Here is an 18,111-nt window from a genome sequence, read left to right on the forward strand (position 1 = left end):
TTCCATTAAGCCTTTAAAGAACCAAGAAAAGAATCAAATGTGCTCTGACCCAGGAATGCATGTCCTGACCTTTGTGTGCTGTGGTGTCCACAATACCACAGAGCTCACCAGTGTGTCCCCCTGACACACTTCTCCCTGAGGCACATGACGGCTTGTATAATGCCATCATATTCTACAACAGTCTGTGGATCTGGTTTTTAAAATCACCCCTCCATAGGCCTTGATGAGGGAAGCCTTCACTCAGGAGCCAAGATGAGCAGATGCAGTTAATATATCTACTACCTTCCCTTATACTTTGTTCTAAGAACTGATTTCCTTTGTTTGCTTGGAAAGTGGTATGAGCTTGCAATAAGTACTTTTACTTATCATTTATAAGACTAGTTGTTTTTCTGGGTTAACAGGGAGCAGTAGAGAAACCAGTAAAAACATGTCTCGTTGTTATATGCCTAAGCAAATAATAGATGGGTGATGGAATTACATTTTCATTGTGGCATCTGGATACCTCTTAAGAACTCTGTAGTTCTCAGAATCCTTGTCTGGGTCCTCTTTGTTCTCAATTTTTGGGAAAAATGATGACCCCATTCAGTGTTTTTGTTAATGGCCACTTAACTTTTTCTCTTCCTTTATTAGCACCTGAAAAAAAAAAGGAGAGGCAGTAACAGTGCATTATGAGTGTCTGAAGTAGGCACTCTAGCCCAGTGGTTCTTAACTCATTGTGTATCAGAATTACCTGGAAAACTTAAAAATATATATACATATATAAGTATATGTGTATGTATATGTACACGTACGCACATGTGTGCGCGCACACACACACACACAGATTTAGTTCTCTTTAAAGTTTCCCAAGTGATTCTAATGTACAGCCAAGACTAAAAATCACTGTGGGTTTCAGACTGTTTACCCTGAGCACCAGGGTTCCTTAAGAGTGCAGACAAATAGAGGAGGCTCTTGGCCATCCCTATCTCCTCTGCCTGAGCAGTTCCAACTTTTGTCTACTTTACATATTGGCCCTCTACCTAGGGTTTCATTTGTTAAATCTTAACAAAGCAAGGGATGGTTTCCACTGCTTTGAAGGAAAAAAGATTTTTTTAACCACAGCTCTAGACATAGGTCTTATGCAAGAATGGCAAGACAGATGTTTTAGATCCAGTTTTTGAGGATGATGAGCACTGAATTCTTTCACAAGACTCTGCATGTCATGTAGCCTCTGAGGAATTCAGCAAAAGAAAAGGAAATCTGGTAATAGTACCTGTGGCCTAACCTTACTCCAAATGAGAAAGCCCAGGTCAATAAAGTTAACTTGCCCAATTAGAAGCTCGCCACCAGAGAACCTAATTGATCACTATGTCCTTGTTTTGGCCCTTGTGATTTTTTTCTATTTAGACCACTTTCTAACCTCCAGTTTACTCCAGTCCCAGCGCTCCACAGTGCTTATACTTGACCAGTTCACTCACTTGCTTATCCTGAAGGCCTGGTCCCTGAACGCATTTGTGTTTGTAGACCCTACAAAGCAATTTATTAGCAATTTGCTGTTTGCAGGGATATTTAATTTGATCATTAAGAGCAAACCATCTGTACTTGGCTGGTACAAAATGCTATAATTGCTTGTCCTTTTCTCCAGAAACATATTTAACTTACAGATATTTAGCCGCCATTGGAAGAATTATCTTTTATTTCACTTTCTTAAAAAAAAATAATGTGGCTTTTATCTAAGAGGATAGCTTGTTTGGTATTAGAACTTCGTACATAGTTTATGGAACTTATTCATTCTAAGTACTTTATTAAATCTATTTCCAGAAAACCAGATGGTATACCTGTCTCTTGGTAGGCTACATTTCATTCCTTTTTTTTTTTTTTTAATCTAGGTCAGATCAAATCTAATTAAAATTGTTCTTCTGCTTTATCTTTTATTATTTAAACACTCATTGCCTCCTGTGGTCTCACTAATGGACTAATTTCCTGAGATTATAAATTGGCATGCTTTCATTTTCAGATTCCAGCCTATCATCATTTTTCCAGTTTTTTTGATATATTTGTTTTATGCTGTATCACAAAATGAGTTTCTCCCTCTCTTAAATCATTTGTCCCCTTATAATTAATGAAGAAGGTATGCATCCAAGGATATTTACCCTAAATACCCAATCAAATTTTTAAAAAGCAGCCGGGCCTTATTTTTTTTAAGTTGGCAAGTTAGTTTTACTTTTTGAAAAACAATAGTTAATACTAGGAAAGTAATTTTTTTAAAAAATTCCTAGAGCAGTTCTATACCATAAAATTCTATTATTGCCAATTTTTTGGCAACTATACTCTTTCTTATTATAACTTACAACTTGGACCAGCAAAGTATAGAAAGAGCATAATTTTAAAACATACAGCATAACTTTTTTTTCTTTTTGTAGCATTAATCTTATCACTGGTCATTTAGAGGAACCAATGCCAAACCTTATAGATGAAATGACAGAAGAACAAAAAGAATATGAAGCCATGAAACTTGTCAACATGCTTGATAAACTTTCCAGGTATTGTATTCCCATCCATTTTTTGCTTGGTTTCTACAAATGTTCTATTCTTTGTCTCTCTCGCTGAGAGTTACCATAGAGCAGCAGCTCTGGAAATCCATGCTGATTGGCACAGGGTGGCCCCGGCAGCAGCAGTAGTATTCTCGGCTCCCGCGTTCCCTACCTGTGCCTCTGGATGTGCACTCTTAAACAGTCCAACTCTCCAAGGTGGGACAGTAACTGCTAGGTCACTGTGACGTTTAACCAACTAACCTCCCTGTCTTCAAAAAGATGCTGAGTTAGGTTCAGTCATTTTGCCGCTTCTTGTATTTTTTGTTTTAGTCTGTTTTGGTTTTTGTTTAAAATCATGATGCTTTTTTTTTTCTTTTTTGATGAAACCAAGAATTCTAAATTGTCATGTACCCAACAGGAAAAAGTGAAAAGGAATAGCTCAAATGAAGGCTTTTCTGAAAGCAGGCCTTTGTATTAATTAGGGGCTCTAAAAACAATCTCCCCTTCCCTTCTTGCTCCACATCTCCTCCTCCAAAAATAGTCAGTTTGGAAAATAATTAAATCAAATATATACTAATCAGCAACTAGTTGTCCTGGAGGAATTATTAGAAAATATTAATTCCTTTCACACTTGCCTGAATCACTCTGTTTTCCAGTCATGCATTGAGTCCCTTTCTCCTTTAAGCCATCTTGAGTGAGTGCTTCTGTGTGTCAATGGCAGCTGTCACTTAAAGGTGAATTTCTTCTGTTCATCTCCTTTTTCACTACTATGTGAAGAACAGTATCCCTCAGCCAAGAGAAGCAGCAACTGGAATAGGAAAGCCAGTCATTAAAGGAAAAGGTGTAACAAAGAGGGCAGAGGCTTAGAGCACAGCAGGAGGCTTGGAGTAGAAATGTTTGAAAACATGGAGAGTGTGACAAGTGTGGGTGGGTATTCAGACCCTCTGCCGAGTCTGAGCTTCTTTCAGATGATGCTGGCAGTGTGGTACAAGTTATTTAGAAGTAAGTAGTTTCATCACCTGCAAACCTAGTGGAACTTCCAGCTAGTCTTTTTAAACTCTCATCTTTTCCCAGGGTTAGAATTTACAGTTACTGGCAATGCTTACAGTCTTCAAAAGACATTGTCATCTATTTGCAGATGACATTCTCCATACTTTTGATAGAATAGTCAAATATAAGATACGATATGGCAAACCTATAGGAGGCACAATAACAAGTTTGGAATGAATATATAAAAATAGGATTTGTGCTTAGCTGTTTCCAAAATGACCCGATGAAACACAGTGGTCTAATAGTCCCTCTGGTAGGAGGAGGAAGTGTTAAGAGGACCAAGTGGAGCACATTAGTATGTTAGGACATACTAATAGTAAACCATTCAATTACATAAATATCATGTTCATAAATTATTTTAATAACATGAGTTCTTAAAAGATAACACAGATGCTAGTCAGCTGGCCCATATATGCAGGATGAGTACGCTCCAAGCTAGGAAAGTGGGAGATGGGGGATAGAACTACCTAAGACAATACAGTGTAATTCAGGTACTTACTGAAAGAGACAAGAGGCATCCCTAATATAAATTCACGTTTATAGGTATCCCTATAGCAGCGACAAAAACAGTGCCAGGTCCTTCTTGTAATCTCAGGGAAATTCACATATTCTAGACGCTGCCAACAAATCAGTGCACAAATGTCAAGTCTGAAATAACCAAGCTTCCACCGGATTTAAACTATGCCGCAAAGAAGATATGTACTCACCCAGCAATACCCAGCAGATAGATGCCCAGCTCAACCTGAAGGTGACACTGATTTTTGCACTTACAAAGCAGAGCAAATAGATCTTGTTGGCACTGATTTTGCTATTGAAAAATTGGAGCTAAAGGCAACTTTGAGAGTAGTCGTAAATGACAGACTTTGCATGGCGTGTGGTGGGTTTTTTACATTGTTTGCCTTTCTGTGCTTTCTAACATTTGCTCTCACTAATAACAGTCAATGACAAAGCTGTGTGGAGATCAGCAGTGGGCATTCCAAAGCAGGAATGCAAAGAATGAAGCCATTCTTTATGCATCTTATATGTTTGTCTTAAGTTTCTTCTCTCTTCTCACTGTTATTGGTTTTGGTATTTTTTTGTTTGTTTGTTTTTTTGAGGTAAACAAGAAGCCGTAAGCCAAAGTAGACTAAATGCAGTACAAGTCAAGGAACATTTATTAATGTTAGCAAGGCATTGTGCTAGGAAGATGAGGGAGATTGGTGAACATGACAAGCTCTGCCTCTGGAAAGCTCACATTCTAGTGAAGGAAATCTATTCTAGAAGAAAATAATGACAAAATAAGGTCTGTGTTGAACTGTAAGCACCCAGGAAAAGGAGTTCATTCTGTCTGGATTGTTTCACAGGAAAGGTAGCATTTGTGCTGATCCTTAAAGTGTAAGAGGCATTTAATAGACAGGTGGAGAAATGACCATTCATTCGGGGTGGAGGGAAACTTACTCTGGTTAAAATAAATCTTTGGTATTCACATACTACATCTTTCTTCTAAAGAGCTCAGGTTGTTTTATCATTACTTGATTAATATATTTTCAAATTTATCATTGGGGGAAGCAAGTCCCAAAGAATTTCCCCAAACATTTCCAAACTAATGTCTGGTGATAATCCATTTCCTTTAACAGTTTACAAAACATTTCACATGCGTTCTCTTTCTAGCTTCATAATAAAGTGAGACTAGGAACTCCATTTTCCAGAACTCAAGACTTTTGCTTTGTCTGCTGTGCTACTGTGTCTGTCTGTGAGAGTCAGTGTTGGCCAGAATACTTCCTGGTCATTTTCTTCAGCATTGTGCTGCTGGTCAGCTCCCTCAACTGTCCTCCAAGGATGTCCTGCATCCCACCAAGTCTTCACTGCACTAAAAGTGTACTGTAGCTTCATCTGATAACTTTCCTTCTCAGAAATGGAATCATTCTCTCCTGGGCCTGAATTGAAAGGCACGTGAGTCAAGAATAGGGCTGGAAGTGATGTGGCCAATGAATGGACACTAGACACTTCCTTTTTTCCATCCATAGGAGAGCAGATCTGAAGGACCTGCACCAGGATGGTGGTTAGCAACAGTGGCCCGTGCCAAAGCACTTACCAAAGTGCTGACTAAGGTTGGTCATGCCAAATACTGTTACTGAACCTGGTGTAGGGTATACATGATATTCACTTCCAAAACTGTAAAACCACCAATGCAAAAATTAAAATTATATTTCCATTTGCCTCCATGCTGGACATAGCTACTGTCTCGAGGAGCTCACCATCCTAGCAGCTTTATCTTACCTAGACTTCCAAGGACTCTGGAGAGATTAGTGCTCGAACATTTTCTCCCCATTGAATACCAGCTGACTTAGCAGTATTCCAAGTGGTTTGTTTGTTTTTAAGCAAAAGGATTGTATTTGGAACAGATGTAGATAAGGGGGTTGGCAGTGGACCTGGGGGTCTTAAGAGTTTGAGAAAATCTGAGCCCTATTAGCCCCCTCATGTCGAGCTAGTACAGTGCCTTGTATCCTGTGGTTCCCCCAGTGTGTGAGGAAATAACACAGCTGATCCCCAAATCGAAGGTCAGTTTTCTGTTCTATAAAATAGCCTATATGGTTTACAGCTATAAAGTGTACTTTTGGCAGTTCATTTCTTGGCCAAATGTCATAAAATTCAGAACTAGAAAAGAATTCTATAAAGGTTTGGCCCATGACTAGCTAATTTAAATATCAGGCTTCATAATTTATTTTATATAGAAATAAAATTATAATATTTATCCAACATAAACATTCAGGCTTGAGGCATGAGATTAGAGAAAGCTTCATTTGACAGTTTTAATGTGAGAGCAGAGGTGAAAGGGGGATGAAACTTGCCTGCCTCCCCACCTCCTCTTTCTTTCTCTGAATTGGAAAAAGAATAAGCCTGCAATTTAAGCAGGAGATTAGAATGGGGATTGTGTGTGGTTAAGCAAGTCCAGTGTAGCTAATACAATTGCATTCACCTTAGCTACAGCACACAACTCGTATATAATAATGCAGCCTCCTCCAAAAAGGAGAGAGAGGATTGATTAGCTTAAGCTTAAACTAACCAAGGGAAATAATATTTCAAGTTTGTTTTGACTTTTCTAATCCCCTCTAGTTCCTTAGTTGGAACCAGGACTGATGAATCTTACACCCCACCCTTACCCCATTACTTTTTAACAAGGTCCATTGCCTTTTTGCTTAGATAGTCTATCAAAATCATCTAAAGTTTACATGTATATAAATAAATAATAATTGTTCTCCCATTTCTTCCTTGTCTTATCTAATAATTTTTTATTCATTCATTTATTTATTGCCAGTCATTGTGTAGTATCTGGGACATGGCTTTCTTAATAAATGCAGGTACCAAATGTGGAATAGTTCCTTTTAATCCAAAGATTATTTTTAAACTTACTAAAGTTGGGATAAGTGCTTTATGACTGAAAAGTAATAAATATGTAATTTTTTTTCTTGTAAATAAGTTATTTTGCTCCGCTTACAAAAGTAACAACTGTGATTACACCCACCTTTTTGATGAGTTAGTCAAGGAAATGCTTTTCAGGTATACTTCAGAAATGTGGACCAATCTTTAAAGCATTGTGAGAGCTATTGTAGGAACTAAAGTATAAAGTTTTTATTGTTTACATCAGAAAATCCTTTAGCTCTCCTCTGTCCAATGTGGTAACCATCAGCCATACATGACCGATGAACACTTGAAATACGGTTAGTCTGAATTGGGATGTCCTATAAGTTTTAAATACTCAGACTTTCAAAGACTCAGTACAAGAATTAAAATATCTCATTTGTTTAATACAGATTTTACATTGATATTTTATGATATACTAAAAGTAATTTATCTATATTTTCTTACTTTTTCAGTGTTTCTACCAGAGCATTTAAGATGACATATTTGGCTTACGTTTTGTAGCTTATATTTTCATTAGACAGCACTGTTTCACATCATTAACATACACCCTGAGGTTGCTTGGAAGTCCAATTAAGGGAACTGGGATCCAGTTAAATTAATGTACTTTTAAAGTGGGAGGTGAGGATTAATTTGAGAAACTTGATATTGTATGTTGCTAGGGTATAGAGGGCCCTTCCTTGATAGACAATTCTGAAGGAGGATGTCATGCTACCTTTGTCTTGCCTGTTGGTAGTCATTGTCCTTTAACTCTAGTAGGAATGACTACTTTGAGCTCTTGGTTTAAGCACTAGCTAAAGGGCTTTTGACTCTCTGCTCTCTTAGTTACCCTCCTTGTTTAACTTCTAAGTCTTTCTATTTGGGAAACTTCTATTTCCCAAACTTCTACTTCTACGGCTTTACTCAGTAGTGTCAGTTGGCATACTGACCTCTTATCATTTATTTTGCTAATTTGGACAATAGGATAGAAAAATTCTGTAAAGAAATTACCAAGAAATAATAAAGAACACCTTTATTTAAGGGAAAAAAACTGGATTTTATTCTTCTAGCACTATCCCTAACCTCATTCTCTGTATTTTAACCATGCTGCTTACTGTGAGGTGGGTAGCAAATTTTTAGAAGCTTTGCATGTGGTCTTCTAACAGAATTGAGAACAATAATAGACTAATATTTATATAGTGCTTTAAAGTTTTTAAAAAGTGCTTCAGTATATATTATCTCCATTGATCATTGAAACAGCCCTGTGACTTAGGTAGGGAAAGGTGTTTTACTGAGGAGTAAGTGGGACCAATGTTTATATGACTGACCCAAGGCCCGGCATCTGGTTAATGACATAGGCAGGACTCAATTCTTAGTCTTCAGACTCCAGATCATGTTATCTTGAAAATTACCAACACCTCTTAAAAATTTGTCCATCTGATTATTTTTAATAAAACATTCTAAATTTTAAACAAGCACAAAGCATAAAAACAGATAGTAAGCATATTTTCCTGAGAAGAGACTTTAGGTTTAGAGGGCATATATTCCTACTCTTTCATTCCATAATTGATTTGAGCTCTTTTCAAATACCAGCTTAGGAGCTAAATAAATAGCCTATGCTTAAAAACAAAACAAAACAAACACAGCTTTATATAGAGGAAACCAATAAAACTCCTGTGAGTCTATAGTAACATAAGGTGTCTTTTTTTAAAAATAAGGTCTCAGTTTTGAAAAGAGAATGATTTTAGGTATTCTAACAAATTCTTATACTTAGTATGATCATATTAAGCAAACTTAACTTTAAAAAGGCTTCCCTTTGCGACTGTTTAGGCAACTCCCAATTGCCTTCACAAAATGGAAGGATGTGGGATGGACAGTATACCATTTGTCTTGGGAGTGATATGTTTATGCTACATGATTAACCTTCCCAATTGTACCCATTCCCAAAGCATGATAGTGAGGGCTGAAGGAAGGGCCTCAGACTAATTTTTGAAAGATGCAGAATACTTAGAATTTGCTGTGGAAAAGTCATCATATACCTCCTACCTACTGGGCTAGTGGCTTAGTGAAAAACCAGTATAACCAGGCAGCCCTGGGAAGCCATTAGATGAAAAATATAAGGAGAGAGGAAGGATCAGAGTCCAAAGGACACTTTCACAGTATGTAACTGAACATTTAACCAGGGCCAGAGGTTGTAATGTTATTTCTGTGAGGGAAAAAAAGGTTAAAGTCACTTATAAGAATGTCCCAAGTTACTGGGAAACCCACTGTACTTCAGTGAATTGGGGACTATTGTAGTGATGCTGAAATCTTGAAACAAGATGCACTCTGAGACTTGGAATTGTAGCAAAGATTACAGAGCTGCTTTCTCCAGGCCATCACAGGCTCCATTCTTGCAAGGCATTTTTGGAAAAGCTCTGTGTTAATTAAAAGGCTTTACTTATATACCAATTTCTCATCCTATCTCTCAAATGTGAAAAGGAATTAAATATGAAATGGCTAATTTAAAATGTCAGGGTTCTTTTTTCCAAGCCAACCTTGCATTAAGAGCAGGAATCCCTGGGCCAAAGAAACGGTTCCCAATTATCCCATCCTGGGTTTTGTTATACATTGTACAGAAGTCAACAAAACAAGTATGTAACAGAACCTGCCCAAATAACAGCCACCCTCATTAAAAACAGAGAATTAATCAGGGGATGATTGAAGGAAGCCATGCCTCATAGGTTCCCCCCTTTTCTTCCTTTCTAATCATAGAACAAAATATGTTACATAAAAGGATAGAAACTATTATGCAGTACTCAATTAGAGGGAGGTGAATAGGTCTCTAACATGCTGTTTTATCAAAAGAGCAGACCGGTGTTTGCATGACTGTTGTTTCATTACAGACCCTGTCATTAATTCCATGTGTCAATACTGCCCTGTAGTACACAGAGCAGACAAGAAAGAAGAGCCCTTGAAAACAAGGGAATGATTTTTGAGTCGTTATCAAGCTAAGTGGCAAGCGGGAAGCTGAAACTCGTATAGGTAAATTCGAAGGGACTCTTGGGAGATCTGCAAGTGGGAAACAAGAATGCATTTTACCAACTGCTTAATTATGTCCTGTTTTTCAACAAGTACACTTGAATTGAATGCTTTGTTTGTATTGCACAAAAACATGTGCTGTGGGCAAGAGTATTCTCTTGCTTCCAGGTCAAGTAAGATGTTTTATACACATACACATCTGGCCTCTTCTATAACGTGCTATTGGGTATGTTAGCATCTGAGCCCCAATATTGCACTGTCATTTCTGGGGGAAAGAGTTACATAGGAACCAGAAGCCCTAAAAGGTGCAATCTTCTCTAAGGTTCTGTGAAGTTTATATAAGCCCAGGCATCCCAGAGGACCATTCTTACAGGGAACTAGTGGAGCAGATATATGTTAAAGTATATCTGAAGAAAGAGAAACATACCAGAAAATTTTAAATATGGTATAAGTTCCATAATCTCCCATCCCTAACTCTTTAAGAAAGTATTTTTTGGTTTCCATGAGCAGTCCCAAGGGTTAGGCTGGGGCAAAATAGGGTTTCCTTTCTTGGACGTGCTTTATCTGTGTCCTTGTGCCTGGCCAAACCCTTATAGATTATGGTTCCTTATCGTTTAGTAAGATCAAATTTCTAAATGATGTTTCGTTCCAGTTGAACATTCTTGGAGGCTTATCTCTTCCCTGGCCAGATGCCTGATCAGATGAGAAGCCCGCCATGATACTGTCACAGTGCCTAGAATGGGCTCTTTATCCAGTAGACATCACTGTACTTTTTGATGATAACGAGGGCAGTCTTAACTTGTGTTAAGGCCTGTGTATAGCATTGAAGGTAAGTATGAAGGAGTTGTTGCTATGTGACTATCTTAATCCTGATGCACATTTCAATATACAGTATCTGTGTTTAACCACGATGTACATATATCTGACACCCTTAGATGGGACCTTCATAATTTAGGACCAGTGATTCTTCATGAGATAGCCTGTTTATTGAGGGCCATGATTGAGTTTAGATCCTTCCTTGTAACCGTTGCCATTGCTTTGACTTACTTTGTAATCATTCTAATCATCCGCTGATAGTTTTGCAGAAAGGATTTCTGGTTTTGGTGTATGTCAGTGACAACTAGGTGGGATGCTGTGTTTGACTGTTAGGCTTAGAATACATTAAAACAAAGGCTTAGCAGTATTGAGTTATAGTGTCTTAAAAACCTAGCAGTTTTTTTAAATAGATCAAAATTTTATTTAGTAGCCTAATATTTAGACTCTTAGCATAGAATCTGGGGGATCATCTTGTCCAACCCCTTCATTTTATAGATGAGGAGACTCAAGCCCAGAGAAGGAAATGACTTGCCCAAGGACACCCAGCAAGTTAGTGGAAGATCTGAGATTAGAATCTAGACCTCCTGGTGCTCCATGTTAGAAGCTGAGTCTACACCATTTAGTGGTTGGGAGCTCCAGGCTGTACGGTGCAAAGGGGGCCTGACTTCTGCTGGACGTCATGATGCCTCAGCAGGGAAATAACTAATTACACTTAAAATAATATGAGAATGATTCCTGACAAATGGTTCGTTGTCATTCTCCATTGATGCTATGACCCATGTATTCTTTCAGTAAGCATGTTGAGCACCTGCTGTGTGCTCCATCCTATGCAGATCACAGCCAGGTAAGACATGGACTCTGCCCTCAAGTTGCTCACTGTCTACTAGAGAAACCCCTGGAAGGAATTTCCTATAGAATGCTCATAATACCTTTCCTGCCTCTGGGGGTCTTAATGATGAAAGTGAATCTTCTGCCCAGAGATCTAGCTTTTCTCTTGGTTTTGGTTTATTCAGGAGGCCCATAGAACACTTCCTTTCTGTGAAAGTGCAAGATGGTATCAACTGCAACAAAATTTAGTTCATACACACTTATTGAGGATCTGCTATCTGCAAGGCACTGTGCTAGACACAGAGGGATATAAAAATGAAAGCATACAACTTTTTTTTATATGTCAGTGATACTGTTTCATAGCTTTCAAACTTTGTAAGGAGAATTTTTTTAATGAAAAATTTCTTTAACGTAAGGCCCTTGAAATAGAAGACAAAAATACCTCTGTACTGTAATCCAAACTTGTCAGCCTAGGATTTCATAGTCTCCTTTGAAATTCTCTTTCATACCCTGTATCTGTTTTGAGCTTTTTAAAAATTTACCTCAGCCAACCCAGCCTGTTTGCCAATCCCTGCACACAACTAACTCCTGTTTCTGTGCCTTTGCTTGACTAATTCTTCTGTTTCTGGGATGCCTTCCTCCCCATGATCCATATTCATCACTGCCATTACAGTCTGGCTCTGCGTCTATCGCCTGCAAGGAGCCTGTGACCAGCCTCCCCATCTCCTGTGTCCCTCCCACGTGTACATATGATTGGTGGAGCAACATGTCCGTGGTATTCATTAATGCCTCCCATTCTCTGTCCATATATCTTGCTGATCTAGACACAACAGAGCTGATAAAATGAAACAGTCTAGTATAACCAGGTCATGTATCAGACCTTTTAGGAGTGAGTCCCTGGATCAAAGATTTCATTTTGCTATTTGGGGGCTGTTGTATGACAGAGAGGAAGAATATTAGAAATATTAAGATGGAGGTTTGAAGAGTGAGCCCGAGAGCTATAAGAAAAAGTCACATATCTATCTGTAAGTGACCCTCTCTCTTTGTCCTTTGAACAGATTTGAGTTGCAATAGGGTGTGTCGTGAACCAACCACCAGGCGAGGGCAAGGAGAGCTCTGCCTGTTACTCTCTCGAGCTTGTGGATCTGCTGTTCTGTAATTCTTTTACTATCGTTTAATGTGCGTGTGTGTTCTCTTTTGAACTGGCTGAAAGCTTCTTGAGGACAGGGACCATGTCTTTTATTTGCTTCTGCACATTCTTCTCCCACTTGATTCCCAGAGTGCCCTAATGAGCGTGGGGAAACTTTCCGTAAGCACGTGACAGGAAATGCCACTGTGGGTTCCAACAACAGTCCAGCCATTGCACCTCACACTTTAGGTGTATAATGACCTTTTGCCCTTATGACAATTCAGTGAGGTGGGTATTCCTATCCCAATTCTACAGACAAGGAAGTGGAAGTTCAGAGAGTTCAAGGTCATATTGCTAGTGAGCGGTGGATCCAGGATTAGAACCTCGGCTATCTGACTCTAAACCTATATGTGCCTTTCATTCGTGTTACCACAGTAACACGAATACTTAGGACTCCTTTACAGTTCATGGGAGTCTTTCATTTGAGCTGTAGTTATTACTACTACCACTATTAGTACTATTAATGCTACTACTCACATCCTCACTAGGAAGTAGTTAGAGCTAGCATCATCATCATTCCCATTCCACAGATGGGGAAACAGACTCAGAGACTTGCCCATCGTCACACAACTGGTAAGTGGAAGAGTTGGGACTTCAGACAGACTTCCTGGCTCCAGATCCTTTTTGTTCCACTCTATCACGTTGCTGCCTTAATTCATTTGCATGAATACATGATTACATGGCCAGTGACCACAGACACTTCTCCCACAGAAGTGTTAAGTCCAAGTGTCACATGGAGCCATTTGGAAAGGAAAATAACTCATCCCCTCGGGAGCTCCCACGGTAGTGGAGGTTGAGACAGAGGGCCCAAAAAATAAGTGCTTGGGAAGAATAGTTCACCAGTAGGAATTAAAATGTGGGGCCTTTTATTCTGTACGTGAATTACTGGCCATAAAACTATTGAATTGTTCTTAATTACTTCCATTGTAAAATTGGATTAAGGAGTAGGGATGAAACTGATGGCCTTGATTTGAACATACTCCTCCCGGGCTTGAACAAGAAAGCTGCTCCCCTGTACAGTTGGTAGCTAGCCCAGCATCATCAAGGGCACGCAGGAGACTGAGTGTGAGGGGTGATGTATGTCCACCAGCAATTCTTCACGATCGTGGTAGAATTTTTCCCGTCTCATCTACTTCCACCTACTCCCGCCTTTACCCCACCCCTCCTTACTGTACCCTCAAGTCCACCAACCTCCTCAGACCTCTGAGCTTTCTTATGCCTTAATGTTTCATTCCCAGCAAAGTGTCCCCCTTTTCCTTTTGTATCAGTTATTAGTATATAGTGTCCAATGTCAGAATCCTCAGCCATGGTTAGAAACTGATAAAAGTATAGATGTGCGTAGTGTGCATCAGTGCTGGAGAGAAGTTTTAATGGAAGCAGATTATTTCGAGCTCTCCACTAAACATGTCCGCCCGGTTGTCATGCAAGGACCTCATGCTCTTCATGTCCTGAAGATGTCAGCGTCTCCCCAGCAGACCTGCTCCATCGGCTGTGTCCTTGCTGCAGGCATGATGTGGCCATCAGATGGTCAGTGAGTGGGAAGCACAGGGACACTCTATTCACCAGCCAGCCCCTGCCCTCCCAGTGGGTCACAGGTCTACCTCAGAGATGTAGCCTTGACTTCCCACATCACAGCCATAGTCCAGCTTCCTGTTTCCCCTCACACATGGTGATAGTGCCATCCTAATGACTTGTCTCTGCCAGTGCCCCTACCAGTGTGCCCCCCACACACACCCTGCCGCCAGAGACAGCTCCCCCGAGACAGCCTGCCTGGGCATTTAGGGCACTTGACCACTAGATCCCCAGCTACCCTTGCAGCCTTGCATCCTTCCACTCTTTCACGGACCCTTGCCACTCCCCATACACGGGCCTTTCACAGCTTCAGAGACAGCAAAGAAACCAATGACCCAAAAAGCTCTACAGTCACACAAGTAAATGGGACCCTACAGAGCCCTTTACATGCCTCCTGTGCCTGCTTCCGGGCACACGCCTCCCTGGCATGCCATCCCAGCTCCCCTGGCAATGTGGGCTGTGCTCCTCAGGAGCCGCCACAGTCCTTCCTCCGTGATTCTCTTACAGCATTTTACCCCGTTACGTTCTGAGTTACTTTTCGTGTATACATGTCACCTGCTCAAGGGGGCAGCTGAGCTGTCTTCCTGTCTCCCGTATGTGACGTAGTTCCTGGCACACAGTGTTGAGCAGACACTGACCGGCTGAAGGAGTGGGCTACCCAGGGCAGTTAGAGCAGGTCACCAGGTGTGTGTGCCGCAGAGCCGGCCGGGATCCAGGGCCCGTGTCCCAGGTCCACCTTGGCCACTAGACATGGGACCTTGGGTAAGTCACTCAGTCTCTTCTTAAAGGAGGGGTTGGACTAAATGATCTCTAAGGCCCCTTCAACTTCAGGTTCTATGATTTTGACCCCATTTCTTGGATCACGAAACGTGTTTCCTACTTTATAATAAATATTCAGGCGCCTCAGCTTAGCCCGTCAGCTATCCACATTACTGATTCTTCAAACTGACCAGGCTGCTGTCGGCTTTCCAGTGGCCACTGAGCCCCTCTCACGCCCCAGGATGTCTCACTGGGCTTAGCACCATCACCTGGCGTGTGGCTGGGCACTCCCCGGAGGCAGCTGCCTCTGTGCTGGCCTGAGGGGACGGCAGCAGAGGAGGTTTATTATTTGCCTTCACTCCAAGTCCCACCAACATTACAGCCGCTGCCATGTGGGTTCTTGGTTGTAGACAAGTTTTCAGGGGGCGATGCCTGTTTCCATAACAAACAAGTTTAAGCAGCTCATGTGCCCATTTCAGCCTCCACTTACAGCACTGCTGACCTTTGGGCCAGAGTCAGCAACGCAACAACAGGTCCATTTGCCATAATCTCCATGTAATAAAATAGGAGCCTCTGAAAAGATTAAATAAATCTTTCCTAATGCTTTTTGATTGGCTTAATCAATAATTAATCATCTTTAGATGAGGCTGTAACTTGTGGAGTAGGTATAATTGGATTAGCTGGAAAGGGGCAGTTGGGGAGCTTTGAAGAGATTAAAATGGCTGTCAGAACCGTAATTAAACTGCTACAAACAAAAGCAATGGTGTTTTTATAAAAGGAGAGAGAGAGAGAAGGAAAGAAAAGGGAGGGAGAAAGTTGGGGAAGGCCAACTGATTTGAAATGAATCAAGTACCCGTGTATCACTAGAGATTGGAGAGGCAAAATCAGACGTGACGCCTTTATCCGTGGAGTGAAGTCCACATATGTCAAATTAACCGCATGCCTGACCCACTGCGACAGGTGAGGTTTCAGCAGCTTCAGCTTCACTAAAACAAAACGAATCCACAAAAGGAAAAAAAGTGAATTATTAAAAACAGAAGAGACCTGCTCCTTGTCCTGAGCCATTTAGACCTTGACTTTTCATACCTTTAATTGGCTTAGTAGGTTTGGCCTGTGTGAATGAAGTCTTTTATCTCCCTCTTTTTCTTTCCATGCCCCTTTCATCTTTCCTGTTACAAACACACAGAGAGCTTGAGGAAAAATACTTTGTTTTTTAAAGACTTGTCTTTTTAAAAGGATGTGGATTGGGGCGGGAGGGAGGGGTGTGTGTGTGATGCTGGTGAATACTTTTTTTTTCTTTCTTTTATCTCTTTTTCCAGAGAGGAGTTGCTTAAACCAATGGGACTAAAACCTGATGGGACAATAACGCCTTTGGAGGAAGCACTCAGCCAGTACTCTGTCATCGAAGAGACCAGCTCCGACACAGACTAAAGCCATCACCTGCTCAATTCAGTCTTGCTTTTATCAGCATCTTTTCTCTGTAGCTCCAGGGGAATCTTTTTTCTCAAACATTTATGCCCTTGCTTTGGCTAGAAACACATTAACTGGTTTACTCATTGAGAATCCAGCATATTTAAGAGGTGATCCTGTGTTTTTGCGATCCTGAGGCATTCATGCAGAGCTGCAGTTAGATGGAGTTGCGGGGCTAGCAGCAGAATAACGCCATTTCATCGGGATGGAACCGAAGGACTTCACTGTAACACAGCCCTGGTGGAATCTGGCAGGTCATTTGCCAAGATTCTTAGCAGAAGATTTAGCCGCATCCTTCCTCTCACTTGTGTGAGCTGCCCCTCCTGAATCTCTCCAGCAGACGGAGGCATGCGGGAAGCAGAAAGAGCTGCTAAATAAGGGCTGAGGCAAGTGACTTGTTACATCAGGACTGACGACATGGAAGCCAAGCAGCTGCTCCATAAACCTCGCCCCACTTTTCATTTCAGTTTTGTATAAATATATAGAAATGCACACACACACACACACACACACAGCCCCGGACTTGCAAACTGACTGCACTGAAAGTTTGTATGTCACTTATCTAGAACTTCAGAATACATTTCTCCCTATAAAATGACGGTTTAGTTCGGAGGCAGCTACAATGCCTATTTATTCCCTCACGTACCTGAACACTATACCAGAGAACTGAGCCCCCATCTGTATTGCTGCATGGGGAGCATGCATTCTGAGGTCTAACGCGGGTGCCAAGAACACGTGTCCCAGCAGAGGGAATAGGGACTCCTGAGTCATGGGAGTTCTTTGTGGCCTCTGCTGGGGCAGGGGGTCAACAGCACCCTTTTGTACATATAGGTCATTCATATGTCACATGTTTTAAATGGGGGCTGTGTGTGTGCTGATGTGTGTGTTCTACCTTTCTATCATATGATCAGTTTAACGGTAACCTTATTTATTTAAAAAAAAAAAAAGAAACACAAATAGTTATTGTTAAACTGATCAAGGCTGTCTATTTTTACTTTAAAAATTGGTCATATGAAGTAGTAGAAAATGAATCAGTGAGCCTGGTTAATCAGTGGCTAAAGTTGAAAAGGGTTGGTTTCCTTTTATATATGTATGTATGTTTGTATACATACATATATACACACATAGATAATGTGCTTAACCACTGCCTTTTAAAACTTTAAATTAAATAAAACATTGGGGTTGATTCAATTTAGCCATCTGTGTGTGTTTCTTTACAGGACATGGGGTAAACTATTTCCCCGTTCATGCTTTTTTAAAGTACTTGTACATCTCACTTAAAATAGCCTCATTAGGGATAGGCACATGGGGTGTAAGTAAAAATGTCAGTTATCCAGAAATCACTTCTCTGGCAAAACAAAACAGGAATTGAGCTTTTAAATGCCTGTGAGCCTCCACGAGAGATGTCAAAAACTTCCTGCAGTTTGGCTCATCGGAGAGAGCCTCAAGAATCGCTACTAAAATTTGCATACATTTCTAAAATGTTTAGTTATCTGGCTTTTAGGCCCACAG

The 18,111-nt window shown here is 40.5% G+C and overlaps 1 protein-coding gene and 1 long non-coding RNA gene across 11 annotated transcripts in view; one reads left to right on the forward strand and one right to left on the reverse strand.

Annotated features, from left to right (window-relative positions):
- The window catches only part of RIC8B (RIC8 guanine nucleotide exchange factor B), a 109,589-nt gene extending 91,795 nt beyond the window's left edge, over nt 1-17,794 (forward strand). The window contains exons 9-12 of one of the 10 annotated variants that reach the window (XR_004965866.1): nt 2,403-2,522; nt 4,178-4,311; nt 10,618-10,794; nt 16,449-16,584. Coding sequence is in view for 5 of the 10 variants with exons in the window: in XM_036298005.1 (XP_036153898.1) it covers nt 2,403-2,522; nt 16,449-16,560 (232 nt within the window). In the remaining 5 variants the exon portion in view is untranslated. Of the gene's footprint in view, nt 1-2,402; nt 2,523-4,106; nt 4,312-5,569; nt 7,361-9,829; nt 10,587-10,617; nt 10,795-16,448 lie in introns of those variants that run through there. The other 9 variants (XR_004965869.1, XR_004965870.1, XR_004965868.1 and 6 more) reach the window with 9 other exon arrangements.
- On the reverse strand, nt 3,144-16,152 carry LOC118650114. Its single transcript, XR_004965871.1, has 2 exons — nt 15,983-16,152; nt 3,144-3,321 (listed from the first exon to the last, which is right to left on the reverse strand). It is a non-coding gene; the product is annotated as an uncharacterized LOC118650114 (long non-coding RNA).
- Nucleotides 17,795-18,111: the final 317 nt, after the last annotated feature.

This window comes from Myotis myotis, unplaced genomic scaffold, assembly GCF_014108235.1.
Source record: "Myotis myotis isolate mMyoMyo1 unplaced genomic scaffold, mMyoMyo1.p scaffold_m19_p_3, whole genome shotgun sequence".
Taxonomy (NCBI): domain Eukaryota; kingdom Metazoa; phylum Chordata; class Mammalia; order Chiroptera; family Vespertilionidae; genus Myotis; species Myotis myotis.